Here is a 24,942-nt window from a genome sequence, read left to right on the forward strand (position 1 = left end):
CTTGACTTCGAAAATCATTCTACAAAATGCTTTCTTCAGCTTTGCAAAACCATTTTAGGCATGTTTGCTGACCAGATTAGTTTTAAATTCCCATTTGACCACTACTAGCATAAAACTACATTCATTTTCTTTCACCTTCCTCCACCCAGTGAGATACTTAATTGACTTAAATGTTGTCAAAACTATGTGTAACCTTCAATAAACAAATAGCCAGAGGACAGTGGCCACACACTGGGACATTTTAATGTTCCAGTTAATGATAGTATAAAACTATACCTTTTCCCACCACAACTGAACTTTTGCTGGCCTCAACTCAGTATTATTACTTCAGTAATAATTACATAAATTAAGGCCTTGTGTATAAAGAATTAAGGACCTGATCAAAACCCCCATTATTTATCTAGTAATTTCACAGATGAGTGAAGATACCTACCAAAGCATCAGACAATTAGGGTTTTTGTTCTCTTGGCTGTCCAAGGAGGTGGGTTTCCTGACAAGAGAAAAAAAAATATTTTTACTACATTTCAAAGACTTTCAAATAAAAACTAAAGAAAACAATACAAATCAAGCTATAATTAATAAAAACAGTTATTAACAAAAAGACTGTAGATAACATTTGTAATGTTTAAGTTACTAGAATTTATGGAAAAATAATATATTACAAAGTATTGGTTATGAGGTTTTACAGTTTTTTAATAGGGAATAGTTTGTCCAAATTTAACTAGCTAAGCTAAGACTTTTTAGATTACTAATACAAATTAAACGTTTTAAAATGAGAATTTAGGTGTCCTCAAAGTCTTTCCTACATTCTAAAATGAAACTTTCTAAGTTGTAGCCTCCCTGTTTTTATTGGTTATATTAAGATAAATTGAGATTAAAATCTTATTTGATTTATTTACCTTTGCAAATGAAGACCGTTTTAAGGGTTACACATCCTCTGCCTCTGAAGAAAGCGACCTCAATTAGTCAAGTCAGAAAGTCTTTAAAAGCTTTGTGTTTATTGCTTCCAGCACGGAGCGAGGTGGTCATTAACGTACCAAAATTCTCATAAAAATTCCAAAGTTGCACTAGTGAAAAAACGCTCAACAAGATGAAAACTAGTCACATCTTTTTCAGAAAATTCATTAGCTATTTTAAACCATTTTTAACAAAAGTATTTTGATTTAATGTGGCACTCAAGCAGATCCATACCATTTGGATACTTTAAACAGCATTTATATCTACTGTGAGTATATATATACATTTAGGTTTATACCATTTTTTTTAAAGAAGTTGCGCAATGTTTAATATGAGCCTTTTATGCTGATCATTGTTAGACATTTCTCCCTGTTTACTACTATTTATGAAGTTTTAGTATAAGATAAAGCATAAAATTAATCTCACACACACTGATTTTCTTTCAAAAGTTTATTTAGTATCAAGCAAGGGCAAAACTTTGCTTAACACTACAGAACATTTCAAGACTTGAGTTACAAAATACCACATTATTTGCATTTGTAATTTGCTTCCCTTTTTACGCATGTTTGCAAAGAGAAAATCTAGCAAATGGCTGAAAATAAAAACTAAAAACTAAATTGTTGAAAACCTTTAAAATAAAAGGTTACGCTTATGTTAAAAGAACGGACTAACATATTTAGTAAACCTATTTTTTGTTTAACACTAGTTAATCAAAGGTTATTTTTTTGATCACCTATTTTTTCAAATACAGTTTGGAAATAACAAAGTTCCTTGTTTTACATATCTTTCTGTCCAGGTTGTTCTTTCAACAAAATATTTTAAGTTCAGTCCATCCATTCAGATTTTTATGCACTTTGATTTAATAAAAAGGGATTGTTCATAGAAAAAATTACTTTGAACAGTATACAGGACTGGTGGAGATTGGATATTTCACAACATCAGACAGTACAATCAGTATCTGGCATATGGCTGGTCTCTGTAGACTCCTTTTGACGTCCTTGCAGAAGGTGCCTTGTGTCGTGAGTTGGTCCATTCTTCTTGCCCTACAAGAAAAAAAATATCGTTAGACACCTTCCTGTTCTTAGATGCTGTACTTATATTTTCCTTAAACTGTGAATTAGATAGTGACATTTTATTTAATGAAACCAAGGTGTACAAAGTGAAATCTAACACTTGTACCAAAAAACCTGGGTATAACACATTTATATGAGCTATCCCATAATATTTTTTCAGCACATAACAGCATGGAGTGTGACAAGCTAGTGGCAAAAATATTTAGGGCTCTGACATTCAGGTGGACCTGTCTGTTACAGATACACAGAAGTGTCAGCTATAGTAGCAGACCTACAAATAATTATGCTAGGATGAAATGAATGGAGGGTGTGAGTTACATATAAGCAAATCAGCTACCCTCAGAAATAAATTTCTTTGTATCAGTACTAATTTAGGCTTAATTCAAATATGCAATCCAGGAACAAAAAGCCTCAAGTACCTCTAGAAACACCTGTGGCTTCTAACAAGCTAGGGGAAATAACTCAACTTCACTGTAAACACACACTTCCTCTAAAATGCAAGAAACAAAGGCAGGTTATAAAAAAAATTAAAATGTCAAGGGAAATTATTTTCATCTTGCCATCAAAAGAAATTTGTGAAAAACTTGTGATGTATTTAATGCTTCATAATCCTACCACATGTTGATGGTAAGAAATACTAACAAAAAGTAGCGAAGAATTGTCTTAAATGACCTACTGTGCCAGGCATTTACAGCAAGAGGGAAAACAAGACCAAATGCAGAGTATAATGTAACAGTACTCAGGTACACTTTAATCAAGCCAAGAGTACTGTCTCACCTCACAAAAAAAAAATCAGAAAGATTTCTAGAAGCAGTGTATGTGCTTCCATATCTACTTTTGGAGAATTGCTCTGCTCTAAGCAGTCAGGCATCCAAGTGAACCCAAAGCAATCCAGAAATTAAGGGTTGAATCCAATGTATGGTAAACTAAGTGTAGACATCACTCATTTATTTTTAATGGATTAGAAAGACAAAGTCAACAGTCAAAGATCTCCCTACTTTGAAAGGCAAAGTAACTTGCTCAGACAGAAGATAACTGAAGTTACATGACAAGTCCCTTAAGTCATGGGTCCGATTTCATAATCTCTTCATAGAAGTTTTCTCCTAGCTACTTTATTTTTAAAAATTTAGGTGGTTGCCTGCAGAGCCTACATCATATATCATACCTAGGTGTCACAACACTCGCCTAGGAGGTAAAAGGAACAAGTTCTAATTTGGTGTATGGCTGAAAGAATTAAACTTGTACCTCAGGCAAGTCATACAGGAATCTGATAACAGAATAACATACATGAGAAGCAACCGCTTGTGCTTCTTCATCACACAAAAAGCAAGGCTTATACTAAGCAAGGAAAAGAACCCTAGCCTAACAGTAAAGGCAGCTGGCTGAGGGGTAAGAGTTAAAAATATCTTAGCTTTTAAGCACCACTGCAAGGAACTGTTTAAAAATAAAAAGCAGTCTTCTTTACAGTTTAAGGGGAATACTTGCTCCTTTTCAAGCAATTGGTCAAATCACTAGTGTAAAGAGTCACCTTTTCATCAAGTTTTCATTTTGGTGCCATTCAGGGTTCCAAATTCTAAAAATACTGATATTCTTCCTACATCCTCTAGATTGGCACCTGAGCTTCTCAGAGAAGGAAAAGTTCAGGTACTTCCTGGGAATCTGTTTCTTCCTGGCCAGCACTGGGCAAGTACCTGCTCACTATCCAGTCTTACGAATTGTACTTCCAAGGCACTAAATGTGCTTTACATATTATATGGATGTTTATTAGTATCTAACTATGCATTTAAGGATGTCCTTCAGGGTCAGCTAGTTAAGAAATAAAGTGTACAACTATTTGTATGTGCAAAAACTTCAGTGGCTCTAACAATCATTCTTCAAGGTATTTATAGTCATCTTAAGTAAATACATCCCTTAACATTCTGAGTGGCTGTGCTTTGATAAATAGAAAACCAATCTTAAATGCAAAAGCAACGAAAAAAATCTGTATTTTCAACCTTAAATACTGCAATCGACATTTTTCACCATCAGTCAACTCTATCTACATTAAGCAGTTTCATATTTTTCCTCCATCAACTTTGCATTCATGAAATTTAGTCTTAAAAATATCAGGCTTAAAGGCAAACAGTTTATTTTAATGCTGAAATAAAGATTTAAGCTATATATCTACCAACACCACCTGAAAGTGCTGGGGGACAGAGGAATTTCAAGTGACCTCTTCTTTTGATGAGCTGACTTTCCCCTTCAGCAAAATAATTAGCTTAAGCAGACAACATTGAGCAAACTTCTGTATTAGGTGCATTTATTACAACTTCGTTGAGGTCATTTTAGTTTTCAGCAGGAAGCACTTCCAAATGGAGTTCAAGAAATACACCGTGGAAAGTTTTAAGTAGATATCTAAAAAAAATAATCCACTACCCAAAAATCACAACTCTTGTATTAGTTACTAACAACCCTCAAATGTTTGAGATTTGAGTGAGCTAGATTATATTTCTCTGATCTCTACCCAGAGATTTAACTTTTATCTCTTAAGCAGAGGTGTCTTAACATGCTTTATGCTTCTAATCCATAACATTTCTTTAATTAAAACTGTCACTACCACACTTCTAGCTTAAAAAAAATGTGATCTTTACCACTGGCATATGTTTTTTTGCTTCATTACGCATTATTTTGTCTCCATATGAGTAACCCACTGCCCTCATGTCTATTAGCTACCTAAAGTACTTTCACAACCTTTACATAATGATTCCCTGCTTGATTTCATAAGACTGATGCATGGAAATAAATACCAAAAGAGCATACAAATCTAAAATGCACTCCATTAGGCACTGATTCAGCTGACAACTGCAACATATTCTTGTAGTACCAAGTTTCAACTCCAATTGTGCCACACTAGAAACATTTGCTTTCAGCTGCAAATAGCTCCTGAAAAGAGGTCTCAAATCTCGAATGCAACAAAAAGGGTACTTGCAGCATGATTTAGATTTTTTTTTTTATTTCTTTGATTTTAGTTTCACATGACTATGCTGCTAACAGACCACAGAGACCTCCTCCAGTATTTTTCTCAATAACCACAAGAGGAGCTCTGAGATGGTGCAAGAATCCCTGAACAGCTGTTACCCACTGCAGAACTGAAGCTTGCCTTATGGAAGTTTGTCTTTGATTATATTTTTTCAAGAGTCTAATGCTGTGGTCATTCAGCTCAAAGCCACTCACCATAAGAGTCGTATGTTTCTTCACTTAGTCCGTGACCATAGTCATAGTAATCTGCTCCACTGTATGGGAGGAGGGAAGCAGGAAGAACAAGAACAAGGAATAAAGAAGTTACATTTTAAGAAGCAATGATTATTGTTACACATTCTACCTTTCAAAAGAAAGCTTGAAAGATCTAGACATGCCCTAAGGAAAGAAAGGTAAGCATTCACGTGACAATGACAACTTACATCCTGCTTGTTCATTAATTAGAAAAGAAACCACATTAACTACCATTTAGGATTTTTTGTCATCACTGAGCCCCTGTTCTACAGTGTAAATGTGGATGTGGGAATATTATATTTAAAATTATAGTTAGGAAGGTTGAAGATCTTACAAGTGCCAATAAAGAAAAAGTAGGAGGCGTAGGTACTGAACCAACTCATCTGTCGTATAAACTTCACATTACCTACTGTTGTCCAGTATTTTGCCTTTGCATCCTTGAATTCACTGATGAAAAATGCAAAAAAGGACAAGCAACTTGCTGATCAGATGGTTACAAGCTGCTACACATGTGAGAGTCTGTGTCTTCAAAACAAGACAAATGTGCACATCTGTAAAGGCTGTCATTTTAACAGGCAGACAGGAGGTGACAATAAGAACTAAGTTAAAGCAGAAATCTGCAGTCATTAGGATTCAGAAGTATGTATGAATAACCATAACCATGGCCTAAAACAGTTTTCCATTTCATAATGGCACTTCTATTTGTATTAAGTGCCAGTGAGTGGAAACTGAAGAACAAGCTTTAGTACATACTACTTTTCCACTATGCTTTCATATTTCATGCAAGTATAGCTATGTATAGTCTTTTACATAGTTGGCAGAGTAAAAGTTTATCAGACATGTTTGTAGGACATCAAAAGCAAGTCTCAATGTTTCTTTCTGCAAGTTTCTTTTCTTTCTAACCACAGCCAGACCCAGGGTTGACAATATCTGGAAAATAGTCTACAAACTGATGCTACCAGGTCACTACCTTCTGAGTGAGAAGGAAATCACTAGTATATGATCACTAGCAAATGATTACTAATATTGACAAAATGTTTCTAACATTAGATTGATTGCTAACAAAATAAAAAACAGCAAGAAAAAGCAATTATAGCCTTAACATGAATTAGCAGATAAAGCATTTACATTAAATAACACATCACAAACTTCTAAACCGACAAAAGACAAAGGTAATTTGTTATGCTCGGGTTGCTTGTGTTTTAGTTTGGTGGGTTTTTTTTTTTAAAAAGTTTTTGTTTTTGTCATTGTTGGGTTGTTCTTTTTAGCTAAAAAGTTTTATATCCCACAAAATAAACCAGGCCAACAACAATACAGTTCTTGTGTGTGTAAATGCATATCCAAAAAGTGTGGATGAGGACTCATTATTGCTAGTATAAGGCTTCGTAAACAAAAACTTCATCAGAAAGCACTACAAAGACCCACAAAAAGTACCCACGTACAACCTAAATGTTATCTACCATTTGTCAGTCCTTGCAATGAGGACCCCAGAAAAACAAGGGCAAAGTTTGAAGCATAACAAATAACATAATTTTGCCCTGCAGCAGCCAGTGAAAAGTCTTTTTTCTGACAATCAACTTAAAACTGACATTCACTATCCTTCCACAAAGTACTCGATTTAAAGGCTGTCATCAAGTTTAGAAGCCTATAGCAGCTGAGCCCTATCCCCATATCTGTTAATCCTGTCAGAATGACTTGTGCAAGATTTCATTTCATAGATCTAAAATATCTATTAAACAAAAAAAATAACTATTTTTACAGCATGTAGACTGCAATACAAATCATCAGAAAGGAAAAAACTTCTACTTAAAGATGGGTCATGACCCTTCCAGTATCAAACCCTTCAAAATTCATAATCTTTCCCAAAAGCACAAGTTATAATGGGAATTCAGTACTGCCCACCGACTGCTTTAATCTGTTGTCTATGAACAAAGCCAACACTCAATTGAACTGTACGTTAAACAAAAGCAAAACTTAGAGTAAGAGAACTTAAAGACTATGACCCTAAGAAAAAGATCAGGCATGGTTGTAAGGAATTCTCAGTAAAAAGGAAAACTTTTAAAATATTATTTTGGTTTCATCTGTAACAAGTCGAATACCCCATGGAGTTCAGAACCAAGACCAAAGATAACTGAGGGGTTTTTAGAGGAATTACAGAAAAATCTAGTACTGTATATGAAGTTACAGCTTACAGAACTGTATTTTTTTTTTCCAAAGCAATCACCAGTTAAAAAGGAAACCTAGTCAAAAGGAACCTGCAATACCAAACCTCCTCTTGAATTGTACATCTGAACTCATTAACTGAAGTAGTTGAGTTCTATCCTGTTCTGAGAAATTAACTAGTTATATTAAATAATTCTTCCTCTGGACAGAAGGTATGACATCTTTTTTGTTTTAAAAGCATCCTAGACATTTATACTTTATGTAGGTTCTCTGGCATCTTCGCATCCTGACTGAAGACTATTGAAAATCTCTATTTCCCTTCAATGGATTTACTCTAAAGGGAAGCCTTTTTCTTCCCATTTCTTTCATTTTTGTCTCACATAAAGGACAATAAAACCACAAAACAGGTTCATTTTCTTCTTTACGGCACGTGCCTCCTCCCTTTCAGAATAAGAACATGACATGGATACTTTTTAACCCAGCAAGACTAAACCTGGAGTCTGCTTTGAGTTCCTATGTTTTCACATGTAAAATGTCTTCTTGAGGCCATTTCTTCAATTTTATTTTTTCCTTCCCCAGGTGTCTACTTTGTAGATGGATAATTGCATTACCTGGTATAGTCAGCTGAGTCTTCAAGCATCTTCCTAACCATCAACTAACAGTACAAGTGCAAGTACACTCAACACTGGATTATCAGCTGTGATTCAGATCTTTTATACATATAGAACCCTTGCATCTATCTCCTCCTATTTAACTTCTTTCGTATTCCCATTCAGGCACAGAGTCTTTGGGCTGACAAGAGAAAAGACAGAGATGGCAAAGAAAAAAGTGCTTTGATTTTCCATGTCAATAAAAACTTGGAACCACCTAAAGGTATGGAAGGATTAGCAAACAATAAATTTAAGTATGTCACTTAACTGCTGAGGGCTGGGCATTAATCCTACAATGGTTAGAGAAGTGTGAAGTGCAGTTAACTAGTCTAAATAAGGTCAGGGGGAAACAGCCTGAGATAGAGAAGAGCACCCTCAGATTTTAGTACTGCATCACTGATGGAAGTAAAGCCTTAGAGAAGCTTTTTTATCTAGTAAAAGAGGACTGGGAAGCTTCCTGACATTTTTCTAGAACCACTGTGCTGTGAGAAGGTTCTTAAAATACTTTAATTTAGAGGTATTCAACAGAAGCCTTCAAAGGTCTTGCAGAATACGACCTGAATTTCTCAGGCTTTTCTGCCAAGCTGATTGTTTCTGAAAAAGTCTTGATGAACCATAACAGAAGAACAAATCTTTATGACACAAACAAATAGCAGTAACTAATCTTGACACGGTTTATGTCTTAAGGAACGCTTTCACCTTTTATACTATATTAACTATTAGCTTATTTTGTCTAGAGATGTTGGAATATTCTCTTGGGACAGTTATCAACAGAATGGTAGAGTTTCAACCTAACACTCATGAAGATATCAGAATCGGTCATTGGGGTATTTTTGGGACAATCCTAGGACAGGCATGTCAACCACACAGTGCAAGTGTTCTGCAGTATTTCCAGAAAATGCATAAAAGTAGTCAAAATATATTGTGATTAATCAATGTGATTGCCATAGCTCTTTGATACAGGCATCTTTCAGAATCAGCATTATGCCATTTCTGTGTGTGAAACAGAAGTAGTATGGCAGGGAGCCTGACTGGTAATGGGACAATAAGAGGTCTCTGACAAAGCTGCTAGTTTACTGGAAAAGCCCAGATAAGCACTGACAACCCTGGTTACCTGGCTTAAGCACTGAATGAACAGAAGCTTTCTTCATCTTCAGTGATAAAACCAGCCTTCACTACCAGTTCAACTTATTTTAATGCTTACTAGGGAAAAATCGAAAAAAATTATTCCCTTTTGTACATTAGTATCACTAAAGGGACTGACTGCTTTAGTCTGAAGCCAGGGCAGTTTCACAAAGTGACAAAAACCCCCTACCAAACAAAAGTTTTCTTTTGTGCTAGGAGTAGCTCCACAAGCATCACCTTTGTCCTTCTACATAGAGGTTGCACAGAACAGCAAAGTAGGATGAGGATCTCTAGCCAGAGGTCTTATGATAGATCCTGACTGATAAAATCACATCTGGACACAACTCTTACACAAGCCTCTTCCTATCATTCCTATCAGGTCTTCACGCTCATCTGCTTCTGATATTAAAAGTCATCCATCAACAGTAAGCGGAAGAAGTGCCCCAAACATTATTGTCAAGACAACAATCACTGTAGTGAAGCTTCTCATAACTCCCTAATTGTCTTGAACATTGAGTTGAGTATCTGTTCTTAACACTTCTGTGGATCACTGAACAACATATTCTGTAATCCAGTTTACAGCAGGATAGCATAAAACTAGGATATCAAGATGATATCCACATCTTTTTTGGCATCTTGCAGATAGATTTTTATTTAATGCCCAGTTCTGCCACTTCTTAGAAGTTTTAGTACATAGTCTCATCCTTGCATATCAGTTTGTAAAACAGATAATGATCTCAGAAAGCAACTGAGACCTATATGTGAAAGCATTATAAAATACAGAAAAATGATGCAGTCTTCCTTAAATGATATCCCATTGTACTCATATGGATAATACAAATAGCAGAACTATTACCTAGAATCCTAAAAGATGACCAGAGTGCCCTCTCAAGGATTCCCTTAGCTATCACTATCTAGAAGTTACTTATGGCAGAAATTGTAATAAATTGCACTTCTCAATAGTGAAATGCCCTTAGAGGCATCTGCATTCTGGTGCTTCCTACCAGGCACAGAACTATGTCTATCCATATATTTCTGGCAGAACTCTGTGCAGTTCCCTAAGGCTGAAATGTCCCCTTGTTGCTGTCTATGAACTCAGTCTTTCCTACCCCCCACTCCACTCATGACCCATCTCTCGAAACAGGGAAGGTAAATGGCAGGTAGCAGAGGTGACTGTAGGACGGCACAAATAAGGCTTCTTAGGAACAGCAGCAGCAGGGAGCGATAGCTTTACCTTGAAACCATGAATAGAATACAGCAAAAATCCAGTACTAAACATGAGAAATGCTAAATAAAATATCAAAAATTCACTACAAGCAAGAAAGCACCAGCAGAAAAATTAAAAATTCAGGGTGCATGAACATCAGCATTTTGGTTTTGGCCTGTGTATTAGGACCAAAACCCAGACACCCCACATCACTTTTGTCTGGTTGGCAAAGCGGTTTCGGGGAAGTGAACTATACTGCTATCAGAGGAAACTAAAGTACAAGTCTTAAACTATCCGGGTGTGTAACAAACATGGTCCAACTGCTAAATGGAGAACAGGGATGTGAACAGTAACATTGGCAAAGGTTGCAGTCCTTTCCCTTCAGACAGATAAGGCTACTCAGGACAGTGGAAGAAACAGAAAACAATGAAGTTCTGACAGGTATCAGTCAAAATCTTTAGACTATCCATTGCAATATTGGATAGAGCTGTGGGTATTATTCCATCCAATTATTTGTTATCTCTCTTGAGTCCTGCATAAGATGTTGCTAGAGATCCAAGATATTACTTGTCACAGATTGGAGTACAAGACATCATTGCCCCTAATATCATCATCCAGAAAAACTGCACAGACTGTGTGCTACCACTCTGTCATTAGAAATACTACTAAGATACACATCATACCTTCTTGTCTTTTTAACTTACTGAAGGAACAGTACAACTTTAATCAGTTTCCTATAAACGATATCCTTACTCATCAGCTGACACTGAAGAGCATTTGAGGGAAGAAGTATCATTCCACAGTTTTCACAGGATTGTAATAAAAAAATAAAGTGCCATCAAGGACTATATTTGGTTAGAGAGATTATAAAACCGTTTTCAGGGCTGCATAATCATCTGACAGATCTTAAAAGCAGTGTATTACCATGTTTGTGACCTTCTCAGTGCTTCTCTAACACCCCTTACACAGGCAGGGTTCAAGCCTTGCCTTTCCAAGCACACTAAGGCAGACTTCCTCCTATTGTGTTAAAGATAATTAAATCCACTTCAGTGCTAAGACTTGTTTGCTGGGCATGTGGGTTCTACCACTTTTATCAACATGTAAGTTTCAAGCACATCACACCTGACAATTACACCACAATAAACCCCAAATTCTCATGGCTACTAAGATGTTTTTTTCATCATCTGTCAACTGAATGATGCCAAGATTGTGCTTAAAAGTGCAATTTACAGCTGCTAGTATTTTTGCAAAAATAAAATACAAGCAGGAGACAAGTCAGACCATTTTGAAGCTTTCCTGCAACCATTTTCCTTTCCTAAAGTTGTCCAATTAAATAGGTATTTTCTTACCAGTGGAAAGAGGTGAGATCTTTCTTATCCTGAAAGCAAACCAACTACTACAGGATACTCTAAGATAAAAACTGCAATTTTCTAGTACTGCTAGTAAACAGAAATAGTATTTTGACTGCCAACCAGCAAAATAACGTCAAGTCTTCATCTACAAAAGGCATTCTGTGACAAAAACATGTTCTGAACTGATGAAGCCTGATTTCTCATACCTTTCTCATTCAACTAATAGACATTGGCTTCCAAGTGTGAGTTTCCAGTGAAGTTCCTTCTTCACCCTACACCAGGGAAAATAAATCTTCCCTTTATATATTCTTCACTACCTACTGCAAGTGTGAATTTATGATGCTGTCTTTTCTCTAGTCACAGAGAGACTATGTTGTTTCTCTTCCTTATCCTGGTATCTCTTAATGAAACTGCTAGAAAGTTTATTATGTAAGACATTTGAAAAGTTATTTCTAAATGAATAACAACTTTAATTTGTAAGATTTGGAAGCCTCATTATCCAAGTTCAGTCTCCAAAGACCGTATATCTAGTGGCACTGCTGTAGCATCTTGCTGAGGCCTAGCAACTGCATACTCCCCTTCCTCTGTTACTTCCATCATCCAAGCTTAATTTTTTTTTTAAATATACTGTAATTAAGTTGAAGCAGCCATTTAACTAAGATATTTTTCAAGTATGACTAATTCCACAAGCTACCATTAATAACAATACAGCATTTAATATTTAATATTCACTGTTAGAGTTTTTCTTCCTAGTAAGGACTTCTTAAAAGACCCTGTTTGACCTATCCTTTTCTCATGTTTCCACCTGTGTAATCAGTCAAGAAAAAAGACTAAATCCTACTAAATACTCACCCTCTTTAATTATATTGTGGTAATTCAACCACCTGGTTTAAGATGCTGTAAAACCACCCAAGTAAAATTAAACCAATCACAAAATGAATAATGTAATTGTATGAAATAATTCCTTTTCCGATTCCTCAAACATTTAAAATCTCATGTTACTATTTGTACCACTATAGCACCTCTATATAATTTTTCTCCAGCAGGTCTCTAAACTTACTTTTAAATGCAGTTTTACTTGTTTTCTATGCATTGAGGCATGTTCATAGTTAAGTTTAATAGCAATGCCATGAAGAAAGCCAAAAATCTTTTTGTATCTAAAAAGCATTTTACCAAGCATTATTAGTACAAATTAAAACTATTCCTAACATTTCTCAACTGGTGAAATAATCCAATTTAACATGACAAGGATTCTAAAAACATTTTCCAATTTTATGAGTGCAGCATGTGATATACTTAAGTTAATCTTAATTTTTCCTTTAAGGGTAAGGTTTTTCCATCATTACACTTAAATTGCCTTAGTCGTATTCATGTTTCCTTTTGCAGGCGAAATTTCTGTAAAACACTTTAAAAAAATCATGTATGCTAGACTCCAGTTAAAGCTATCTGTGCTATTGAAGTATTTCTGAATACTTAATCTTGTCACATTTTAACAGGTAACAAAAAAGGAAAGCATCTATCTAAACCTGAAGAACTACATCTGAAAAACTGCAGAAAATAAATCTCTTCCAGTTATATGAGCATAAAAATTAAGCAGGAAACCACATGGCAGGGATTTTCAGTTCAAAGATATATTAGCTTGTTTATGCTAATGCTTTTGAGACTTTATTTGTGCAAAATTATAACCTCCAATAAGCTCATACATACCAGATGTTGATAAGCAACAACTGCAAAATACTTGCCATTTGCACTATCCCCAGAAATCAAATTGCTGTGGATTGATTAAATTTATAAATCATAGCATGAAATACAAAAATCTACTAGCATTAAAATCCACAGAATTACATCTTGAAAAGGTACAGTAACAGACACTGTTTTGCATTTAATACATATTTATACACCCTGGAAATGCATGATTGCTGACAAACTTAACAATGTAAATTTAAAACACTGAGCATCAAACAAAATGTTAGCGATTAACTTTCAAATACCAACAACAACACCTCCATAAGCTAATTTCAAATCCATACACTCAGCTCTATGAAAATCCTCCTCTTATAAACAGCAATGTCATCATCTTTTGTTTGACTACTACACACAGTTTCAGAATACACCTGAAAATTTGACTTCCTAATGGAAAATGGAGAAGACCACATCTCTGGGTCTTGGCAATAACTATATACTAGGAAAAAACTTCTCTCAAAACTAAGTTGCCTCTGGAGTGGCACAAAAATCTGAGATTTAGAGACTTGAAGGATTCAAATCTTTATATTTGATTATATTATTTAGGCATCAGTTGAACAACAGCCTTTGCCAATTTCAAGGTGGGTCTTTTTTCCAGTCCTCTTTTTGATCTATTTTTCTCAAGTAACTACCACAAGCTACGAAACACAAACTTCCTCAAACCTTTCAAACCACAGGGTCACTGTACACAGTTTACTGTAAAGAAATTTTGTTTTGAACCATTCACTGTTGAAAACAACAGTAAAGAATAAGGCCTCACCGCATGGCATTCAGAACACTGGGCTTTTAACAGGCTTAAAAAATACCACATGGGCAGTTCTCTTTTTATGCTTTTAGATTAATAATTTAAAATAAAGTTGCAGCATGTACTTTTCGCTTCCCAACACATTAACCAATAAACAGAGTGAACTAGAGGAACTGAAGAGACACACAGGTATACTAAAGAGAATTTGCCAATTCCCTCAATTCAGATTAGCTTGACTAGATGGCTCTAAGGTTTACAGAGAACTTACAGCTAGTTGATTGCACCACATTTTGGTATGATTTGAAGTGGTGGCAATTACTGTTAGATATGCAAGAGCAGTGACTGAGCAATACTATGTCTGAGCCAATGGTACAATGGATGGTTGTTGCCAAGAGAAGTCTATAGCATAGGCAGATAGGAAGCCTGAAACCATTGCAGAAAACTGTAGAGAAAGCCAGTAATTGCCCTAATACCTATCTTTCCCCTTTTATATCAGTGTTTAGATTAAATTCTGCAATGGAGTGAAGGCAAGATCACCTTGACTGAAGATCTAAACCAGCTTTAAATTTATAACTTATAATTAAACAAAAAATGACATTACTACATGAATGACTTATTCTTGTCCCTGAACAGACACAGGCATAAAGTTCCACAAATTGTTCGTTTTATAGTTGAGACTGCTGATCTGTTGTAGGTAAAAACCAAAGAGGCTAGACAAAAGCATTTTTTTCTAGGAAAAGTATCTAATTTTAAATGCTAGCAGACAAGCCTAAAGAAGTTAGTTGAAACTTTTGAGTGCCATGAAGCAGACAGATGGGGTTCTCCACTTTTTTTTTTGTACTACAGTAACTGTGTTAGCCATTCTCTCTCGATAGTAAACTTAAAGGCACACAGTAAACCTTTAATGCTGTTGGAGAGGTAACAAACCCAGCCCCCTTCCTCAGCAACCTTGTCACATAATCTGAATTTTAGCAACAAACCTCATTCTCTGGGATGTTAACTCTCCGCAGCATCTGTCACTGCTATGAATGGTTGATCATAAGTACCTCTGTAGTCATCTCAATGCTATTAAGCAGATGGCAGCGCTAAATCCGAATGATGTAGTACATCTCCCTGGTGGACTTTGTTTCCATACACTACCATTATTCTACAATTCCTCAGCGATAAATCTTATGTATTCTGGAGAACATTAAACAGTGAACTGACAGTGACAATTGATTTATTAGCGTCCATTTCCCTTTGCCCTATTATTGTCTTCGCAAACACTTGTGCAGATCATGTATGGAGCCACTAAGGGACAAAAGCACTTTTGCTCAATTTGAAACATATTTCAGACATTTAAAATAAATACATTTTCTTCATGCTGAAAATGTTTAAACTGATTTGTAAATTTAAACGAAGACCCAACTAAATGGTGCCGATTCCTCCACAATATTCTTTTCTGAATTTTCATAGTAAAATTGGTCTAGCATTAACATCAGGTTATTAAAACACCCACTACTTTCTGCAATAAATCCAAGTAAAGAATTACAGTTCTAGACAGATTTGGGGAAGTCCTTTACAAGTTGGCTAGGTTGTGTAAGGATGCATACATGCTGGTGAGGGAAGCTGACAAGTCTACAGGCATCTGACAAAGGCAAGTATCAGCAGCAGGAGTCACAACAATGGTTTTTCACACTTGGAATTCACATTCTAGCATAAGATCCCAAAAAGGTTTTTGGCATACAACTACACATGTTAAATTACTGCATATGTATATGGAAGAAATTTTATGAAGAAATTACTAAGTGCATAATGTGAAATCTGCCCTGCATGACAGTAACATTCAGCCTAGTCTTGCTGTTCTCCTTAGATAGGCATTGAGTATCAACCATAAATGATCAGATTTTGACAGTATGCATTATGCTTTATTAAAGTAAAAGCATCTCAACTGCTTCAAGTGTTTACTAGCCTTTGCTTTTTAGAAATGGAGAGATATTCTGTTAATTTGAGATTGGTTTTTATTTTTTATAACAATACTGAACAGCCCAACTGATTAGCTATCCCAGTTTATACTGGTAAAAATATTATCTAATCATCCTGTGCAAGAAATACACATATAATTTAGTCACATCTTTTAAAAATCAGTTAAGGTATCTAGTCAAGCTCAGTACAGCTCCAAGGGGTGTTTTTTTATGTCTTTTTGACCATAAAAAATAATTCAGTTAAAGACATCCTGAAGCACTATTTGAGGCTTTGTCGCACGAACGAACAACTTTGGATAAGAAAGTATTTTAAAGGAAAACAATTTTTTATAGGATTACAGGGCATTAAGATAGATGAGAACTTTGAGAAAACTCTGATGTTTCTCTACCTAATAGTGCTGTGACAGGTTTTAACTAAAGCTTCAGACTGCCAAACACAGCAAGGACACAGTTTCACACAATGTCAAATAAAATACCGCTAAACTTTTAAACACACGTGATTTAGTACCAGCAAGCAGTTCAGTTATAGAAAGGAATTGTATGCAGAGGTATGCAAAGTCTCAGCTACCTTAATGCACACAGAAATACACAGTATGCTATTTTTCATATCTGAACATATTACCCATCCTAGCCAATCTCAGATTTGGCCATTTCTGGGAAATACACTAGAAACAGCAACATTAAAAACAATAAAGTGGACTCATACCGTTGTGTACTGAATGGTCAAATTTTGAGAATGTACTCCTGCACACCTATCAAAAATGTGTCACTGTACAACATCTTGTACATCTAAACAGTTCTAGAGATACTTCCAATTCTATTCCAAGTTTCCATCTCTAACAAAACATTAAAATAAGCAAAAGCTTTAAAACAAAACCTACTACCTTCAACTGTCTCCACTGGATCACACAGTGTACACTTGAGCATTAACTAAGTTTGGCAAGGTACAGGAAAAGAGTTCATGTACTGAAGAACTACTGCATATAATTTATGAGCAAACCCATCTTTTTAATTTAGTAGCTATTTCTCAAATTTGCTCTTTAATACACAATATCATTAGAATCACAATCTCCTAGAGACATTAACATCAGAAAACATACTTGAAATACCATTGCTTTAAGATTACTTCTTTCAAATTGCAAAAGTAAAGAGGAAAGTTTAGACATGATAATGTCTAAATGATAGAGTTGCACAGAGGGTATTCACATGTTTAAAGTACATTTTTGTTCCATGCTTTGAGGCCAAAATATTAAGAATGATAAGGGTAAGCTATGAAAACAATACACTTTCCCCTGATTTCCTTCATAGTAAAAGCATTACAATGCACCTAAATACGGTAAGTATCTCTTAACGGTTACAAAATGGCATTTTACAATATGGACCACTATGTGATATTCACATTAAAGATAGGAACGCTGTTCTAGGTAGCTCAGATGGCTGTTTACCATTATTACTTTTTGCCTGCCAATACAATCCTAAAAATCTTTTTTGCCAAGCCAGAAAATGCCAGAAAATGACTGTCAATACCCCATGAGAAACAAACAAGTGAATCATTTCTTGTTTTCTTTTACTATGCAGCACTTAATGAAATTAGGAGAAAAAAGTGAAACAATCATTCAGAAGATAATGAACTCAAAATGTAACAGTATATATATTGTGAAACTACAGTTAAAATATGGAGTAGAGCAATCATTTTATGAAGTATCACCTTCCAGACAGTTACTCATGTGTATATATTGTATCTATAAATATTATACATATTCTTATGTGTAAGTACTATACAAGAACAATTTAATTTCTTGGGAGATTTGCTTTTTGCTAATTTTATATTCAAAGAAAAAAATTTAGTGAAAACTTTATTAACATGGAAAAAAATAAAATCCAAGTAATGTTTAGTTGTGGCTCAGGCAAATGACTTTGTAATGAAGTCCAAATGTTTGTGTGCAATAAACCCATTTACCAGCACTAGAAGCAGTAAAACAGAACAGAATTACCAACATAAAAGTTGAGGACTATTTTGGTAATTTCTCTTTGGAAAAAGTTCCATTACCAGCAGCTGCTCTCTAAGTGTAACATTCTATAGAGCTTCATATTCTGGAGGTCCTACATTGCTAATTTCTTAATTCATATTTTGTTTTAATCAATTTTCAGTAGCTTACAAGACTCTGTAGGTGTAAAGTATCAAAAGCATTTTCATTCTGTTAGTTCTTACCAATAATGATGAACTTTCCATTAGTTTTTTTCATATTCACTAAGTTATTGGGCATAGGAAAGCATTCATTTATACAACAAAATTTAAGCTGGGTGTGTCAACACTACAGCAAAGCAGATGTCAGGTGTAAACAGCTTTGTTTTCAACTTCACTGTGAACAGTTCTGTACTATTTCAGATAAGGCTACATTGCCAAGGTAAAATAGTCTAAGCAGTATCTTATCAGCATGAGAGTATCCACCAATATCTCCCTTTCCTGTCATCTTCCCAGAAGGCAAGGTTTGAAGTTCACATCACCCCAGATAACCAAAGCAGTAATGAAGACCTATAGCATTATCATTTTCTCAACATGCTTGTTTCAACCATTTCAAGTTTATTGCCATAAAAGTTTAAAGAAATTAGCAATGTCATTACAAAATCTACTACTGATCAAACTATGAACACTTGGTCTAAGAGTGACAGTATATTACAACTCAGTGACAGATGCACAGAAGCTCCCTTTCCAGACATGCACATTAGAAGTACCTAATAACGGGGACAATCAAACAAGCTGCCAAGTAATGTGTCAGCATGATATTTGCCTTTAAGTTCAAACTACCACCTAATACAAGTAGTTTGTACTTCATAGCATTTTTTCCATCACTGGGACATATTAGTACTCTTTGTAATTCACAGAGTTTCCAAATAGTGAGTCCTTTGAAAAAAGCAAAATTTTATGTAAATACATCGGAAGTGCTTAAAAATACTGCTGAGAATGAAGTGGGGGAAGGAAGACGAGTGGCAAAAATCCACATTTGTCACAAAGACAATTCCACAAAGAAATAAAAAAACTAAAGAGTGTACTTTTTTTACAACCAAGTAAAGGTAAAATACTGGCATATAAACATGTTAAAGTAGTAAGAAAATGCAATCAGCTCTGTCTCAGATCATTGAATAACTTTTATAAAGTTACTTCTACTCTTCCTTCCCTGCCTCCCTCCCAAAATGAATCTGAATAAGTTTTCCTGAACTTTTGAAAACTTTGATTTATGATTTGGCATCACTGAAACCCTTTGTTTCAAGTTCCCATAATTGTTTCCTTTCAACCACTCACTAACTTGACTTCTATACTTCTGAGGGTTATTTCTAATAAGCCTCTTATGACACTTTTGTTGTTTAAGATGAAATTGAAAAAGTCTTTAAGTAGAACTATTTTTCCAACTGTAGAATATTTCAAATTTAGTTGCAGCAGATTTGAAGACTGACCTTTGTGCTTGAGTGCTATAGCTGTTATCATAGGAATCATAGCTTTGTTCATCATAAGCAGTTCCATAACCATCATCATACTCCTGAAATGACAAAAAAAGTAGGTGATATTAACCGTAAGCACACTCCAGAAACAAAGTAGTAACCTGGTTCTAAATACAAAAGTCAATAGTCTGTTGAAACGCATACATGACACATACACACCATGAAATGGCAGAACCTTAACAATATTAGAGACTACATTCCTGTAGGAGACTACACATATATAAGACAATAATTAAAGGTATTTTCAACTGTTGTGCTTTGAAAAGAGTTTTTTAGTTAACACTGGCTTGTGCAGAAACAGTACAAAAGCTTCATGTCTCCATGTACTCGGTTTGAGATGAGTGAGCCACTGATCTTCAAGAATCTGGGAAGCATCTCTGGAATCAAAACATCTGAATAAATGTCACGCAACTGACTTAAGCAGCTTACTTATTTCTGGACAAGTTTAATATTCTACACAGAATACAGATGGGAAAAATCCATAAAGGAGACTAGTAAGAACGATGGTTTTACCTCTTTGAATGCCCTCTGTACGCTCTTCAATTTGTGGGAGTTTAGTATTCATTATTTTCTTACTCCTCCCACATTACCCACATTATATAAACATACACTGTAGTAGTAACACTCTTCCCAAAAAATTACTGTATTTAAGTACCAAACTGAACAATGCACTAACTCCAGCTAGAGCCATACAGAAGTTTAAGATAAAAACCAAGTGACAATGATGCTGTGTTTTCCCAGAGAAGGGTGAGAAATCCAAGAGAACTGTAAGCAATTTATTGTTTTATCCAGTAATAAACTCAAGTTAAAGACATAAAAGTAGAAATGGCACTTCCTTTGTACTGATTCTTAGGAAATCCTAATATCCAAATGATATCTAAATATGCTGAAGACCTTGATGGATATTTAGGGGTAAACTCTCCTTTTTGACAGATACAAATGACAATGAGAAGACACTTTGAAGATATAAGGACCCAGAAAAATTAAAATCTGGTATTGTCTTATATCTCGTATTTTCCAAATAAATGTGTATCAAACCTTGGCAACATAATGATAAAGTCTCATGAAAAAACAAAATTTCCCAGGAAGAGGAACCTTTAAGAATCCTTCACCAATGACAGAAAACAAAACCAACTAGCAGTATCAATTAGGTAGGTATGGCAGATGATGGATTGTCCAACTGCAGTAGAAAACACCTCCAGTGACAGGAACCTGACAGCTTTTTAGACACTATAAGGAAAGCTATCTATAGCAGAATCCAATGCCATCCTCAAAAACTACTGATGGGAAACTGAAGTTGCTGAGAAAGTTTTTAGCATTTTTTCCAGCCATTTGAAATTGCTTATAAGGAAAACCAGGCAATCTGCCCATCAATACTGCTTAACCACCACTAGAAGAGTGAACGTGATTAGTAGAAGGGTGTCTATGAATACTTGCCAGCACAAATGAGTGACAGCCTATTTCTGTGTCTGGAAGAAGAAACAAGGATTCTGTTGCAAAGAGATCCATGGATAAAGAGTCTCACTTGAAAAGGAAATGCACTGTTTTCTGTCAGTAATTCACTATCCTGAAACTAAAAATTAAAATAGAGTCTTAGCATTTTCTTTGTCCATCTGATATGGATTTTTCTTGAGAAACCACACACTAAACCCACAAAAACATTGTCTCCTGGCAGTTATTATGAAGAAGCACTTTATTACTTATTGATGCAATACACAGACTTCTGTTAACAATACAGACATTGATCAACAGCAGAAGCTGTCGAGACAACTTATTTGCCCTGTTCCAGAACATTTACATGACATTTGGTCTCCTCTTTTAGAATCTCCCAACCGTGAACCAACTACCCCCTAAGAGGGGCTCCTGAACTTCAAACCATGCACAGCCAGCTGAGACACGAAATGAAAGCAGAGGACTGAAATTAACCTTTTAACACGTTAATGCTTTGCCACTAAGGAATCATTGAATAATTCTTAGGCAATCAGTCCTATTCTTCACATTTATGTTAAATACTAAAAATGATCATGACAGAAAAGGGGAAAACAGACTACTCTGAAGTTCTAGTGTATCTACAACTCCTTGAATACAAAGAAAAAGTAAATTTGAAATAGGAGGACCCTTAACAAGATGTCCAGCAGAACAAAAGGGAAAATATTGTGAAGGTCCACACTATCAGACTTAAGTGTTGCTAGTATTATCAGTTCCCTTCCAGAAAAATTTTACCCAGAACTCAATACTGTTCACCATTTTGTGTACTGCAAAAATTAAGCACTGATTATATTGTTGAAGGTGGCTCTTACAAGCTTTGAATAGAAAGATATATGCTTTGTAGTTTGTGGGACTCCTGTCACTTAGCATTAAAAAGATCAACCTGTGCTGGTGCAATTACTATAATCTGCTTAAATAGAGCAATTTTTTCATTTTTACTGCTGCATTTACATTTATAAACCCAAAAATTCACATTAAAAGCAAGATAAACTTCACATGCAACATGCTGCTAAAATAGAATATATTTATAAAGCTGCTCAATGGCTTGTTCTGTTAAGCGATAAGAGATTAAAACTCCAAAACATTTGTTTACTGTGCACTAGTCCCTTGAAGTAGCAATTAGGCTGGGGCACCTGAAGTATGTTTCAGAGCTTTCCTTGAATTAGGTCTGACAGTATTTTCTTAGTCATGCAGTATTAGCAAATCTTCTTTTAGGAGGTTACAAATAAGGTTGGCCAAGGCAGAATGTTTTACATTTTAGACTAAATCCATACTACTTGACTGTTTCTCACACAGACCTCTTCTGGCTTCAATAAAATTTTTTTAACTTAATTTAGTATCTAGGTGAAATATCCTTGACCACCTGGCATGCTTCAGTACAATAATATATCATGCTAAATGAATAGAAGTGATAGTTATTTTCACGCATATATAATGGGAGTGGACTGTAGGGGTCTGGGCTGCATTAGATGGAGCTAATGCAGAAAGCGTGCAGATAGGGATACAAAGCTGATGTGATGGGAAAAAAAAGTAGATTGAAACATACAAGGTGGAAGGAAAAGTCAGGGAAAAGAATGTGGATGGGAAAGTACAGGGCTGAAGACAAAGTTATCAACAGATAGCAAAAGAATGAACACCTGTGGTCAGCAGAAGTGTACCAGTTTGTGCAGAACAAAGATATAGATAAAAGAAGTTTTGGCAAGATTTGAGCTTTATTTACATAAATATAATTAATCAGTGTAAATGTATGTAGAAGCTCCTGAACAATGCATGCAGCCTATTAGAGAACAGATAACCATGCGTGTACAGAACTCAGAATACTGTAAAATGTAACCAGAATCTGAGAATATAGGAATGATCTGATCATCATATTGGTGTTGTGTTGTTCCTGGTCCCACATGAGAAGTTCAAGACCCTGGCAGGGGTGGAAAACAACCCCGGCAGTGAACAGAGCAGAACTTAAACATGCACATATAGCTTGTACTGAAGTATATCACCGATTCACTGACAAGCATTGCTATACCAATTTATTTCCGTGTAGTACAGGAAGAATTACACTTTCATAAGAATATTTTAATTGCATTTTTCCTGCTGATTTTTCAGCATGTTTCAGGTATTTATAAATGCATTAATTTTTTGTATGTAAAGCCATTATTCTTCATGTGGATGACAGTATTTGTGTTCCTACTACCTACCAATGCAATACAATGCACTTCCCTCTCAATTCCAATTAGTAAGTCTATAAAAAGCTCTTCCCATAGGTATTCTGTAATCAGAAAGAGTTTTCAGGTGAAGTCCTATTTCCTCTCCCGCTACAAAAAAACAAAAGCCTGAACAAGATCATATTTTCATCCCATGCATGGGAACACTGTTTCTGTTATTATTCTACTTTTCAGGATAACCTAGAAAACTCTCAGATTTACTCTGATCAAAATGCAAGTATGCTGTATAGTTTGTGTTTACAAGAAAAAAAAAGTAAAAGAGCAAGCTGAAAATGTTTAAGTCCTCTTAAACCACAGGTATTTTCCACACAACATTTAAAATATCAACCAGGAAGGTACCAAGAGTAATTGTCCTGATTTCTGTTACTTTGGGGGAAGGTTCTTAAGGCTGAAATTAACAGAACTGCTAGAATTTTAAGACATATCTGGAAATAATATGAAATTATTCTGCAAAATATCAAACCTTATTAATAACTCCTTTATTAAACCAGTCTATACACCAGAATCACATTACGTTTCCTCTTAAAGAGAGCTCCTGCCTGTAGCTGTCTCAATGACAGCACCCACACTTCATATAAATCTGAAGAGCAGGACTGGCAACAGTAATTGTTCAGCATGAAACGCAGAAATTTTTCACGAACAGAACCAAAAGCAGTATGTAAAAATACACCCTTCAAGTACATTAATTAAGTTAGTAACACAGATGAAAAGATAAAAGCAATGAAAGCAGTCCTAGCCAAAACCTCTGCACCACCCAAAACATTATAAATCATGCTAAGCCTTACTCAGTGTTTCTTTCTAATAATGAAGTGCTCTATAACATACTCTTGTTCATGGGGAATAGGAAATGGTGGCTTTAAATTGTAATCTGCTGGCAGTGACAATGACAGACTAGTGTTTGGGTCATTTTTAGGGGAAATTAATAATGGTAAGAGAACAAAACAGAAATAGGAAGAAAAAAGGGTAAAAAGTTCATTTAAAGAAAGGCCATTTGCAGTGCTGGAAGAAATAATCAAATCAATAAGAGAAAATAATCAAATTAATAAGAAATCAATTTTCCAGCCCTCCCCAATGAAGGAAATCCATATAAGGAAAAAAATTAAAGCTGTTATCACTATAACTAAAGGTTGTTTCTTTTCTACATCATTCTCTGAAATTAATACCTATATCAGTACTTTATCACAGAATATTACAGGAATGTCTTAGATAAAAAGTATCATACTAAGAAACCTGTTTGTACAGAAATTAACTTGAAGGAGAAAGCACATGAGGCAACTTCAGTGCAGTGCAATGAAGAATTTTTTTGGCAAATTATAATTGTAAAGGAAAGGAACAGAGACACTGTTAGATGGAAATAACCTCTCCCTATCATTTAATCAACAGGGAATATGGGGCAATCAAAACAAGTATGTGTAGCTACTACCATCTAAAGACTGAGTGATAAAATTAAGGACAGTAGCAGCAAACATTCACAGACTGCAAGCTCCTATTTAGTAGATT

At 35.2% G+C, this 24,942-nt stretch overlaps 1 protein-coding gene across 3 annotated transcripts in view; it reads right to left on the reverse strand.

Moving 5' to 3' along the window:
- Nucleotides 1-432: 432 nt before the first annotated feature.
- The window catches only part of KHDRBS3 (KH RNA binding domain containing, signal transduction associated 3), a 95,846-nt gene continuing 71,336 nt past the window's right edge, over nucleotides 433-24,942 (reverse strand). For 2 of the 3 annotated variants that reach the window (XM_074898394.1, XM_074898393.1), the window contains 3 exons: nucleotides 19,688-19,770; nucleotides 5,244-5,302; nucleotides 1,393-2,000 (listed from right to left, as the gene is read on the reverse strand). In XM_074898394.1, coding sequence (XP_074754495.1) covers nucleotides 1,909-2,000; nucleotides 5,244-5,302; nucleotides 19,688-19,770 — 234 coding nt within the window. In that variant the 3' untranslated portion in view covers nucleotides 1,393-1,908. Of the gene's footprint in view, nucleotides 491-1,392; nucleotides 2,001-5,243; nucleotides 5,303-19,687; nucleotides 19,771-24,942 lie in introns of those variants that run through there. The other variant, XR_012633088.1, reaches the window with a different exon arrangement.

Source organism: Athene noctua, chromosome 2 (assembly GCF_965140245.1).
Source record: "Athene noctua chromosome 2, bAthNoc1.hap1.1, whole genome shotgun sequence".
Lineage (NCBI taxonomy): Eukaryota > Metazoa > Chordata > Aves > Strigiformes > Strigidae > Athene > Athene noctua.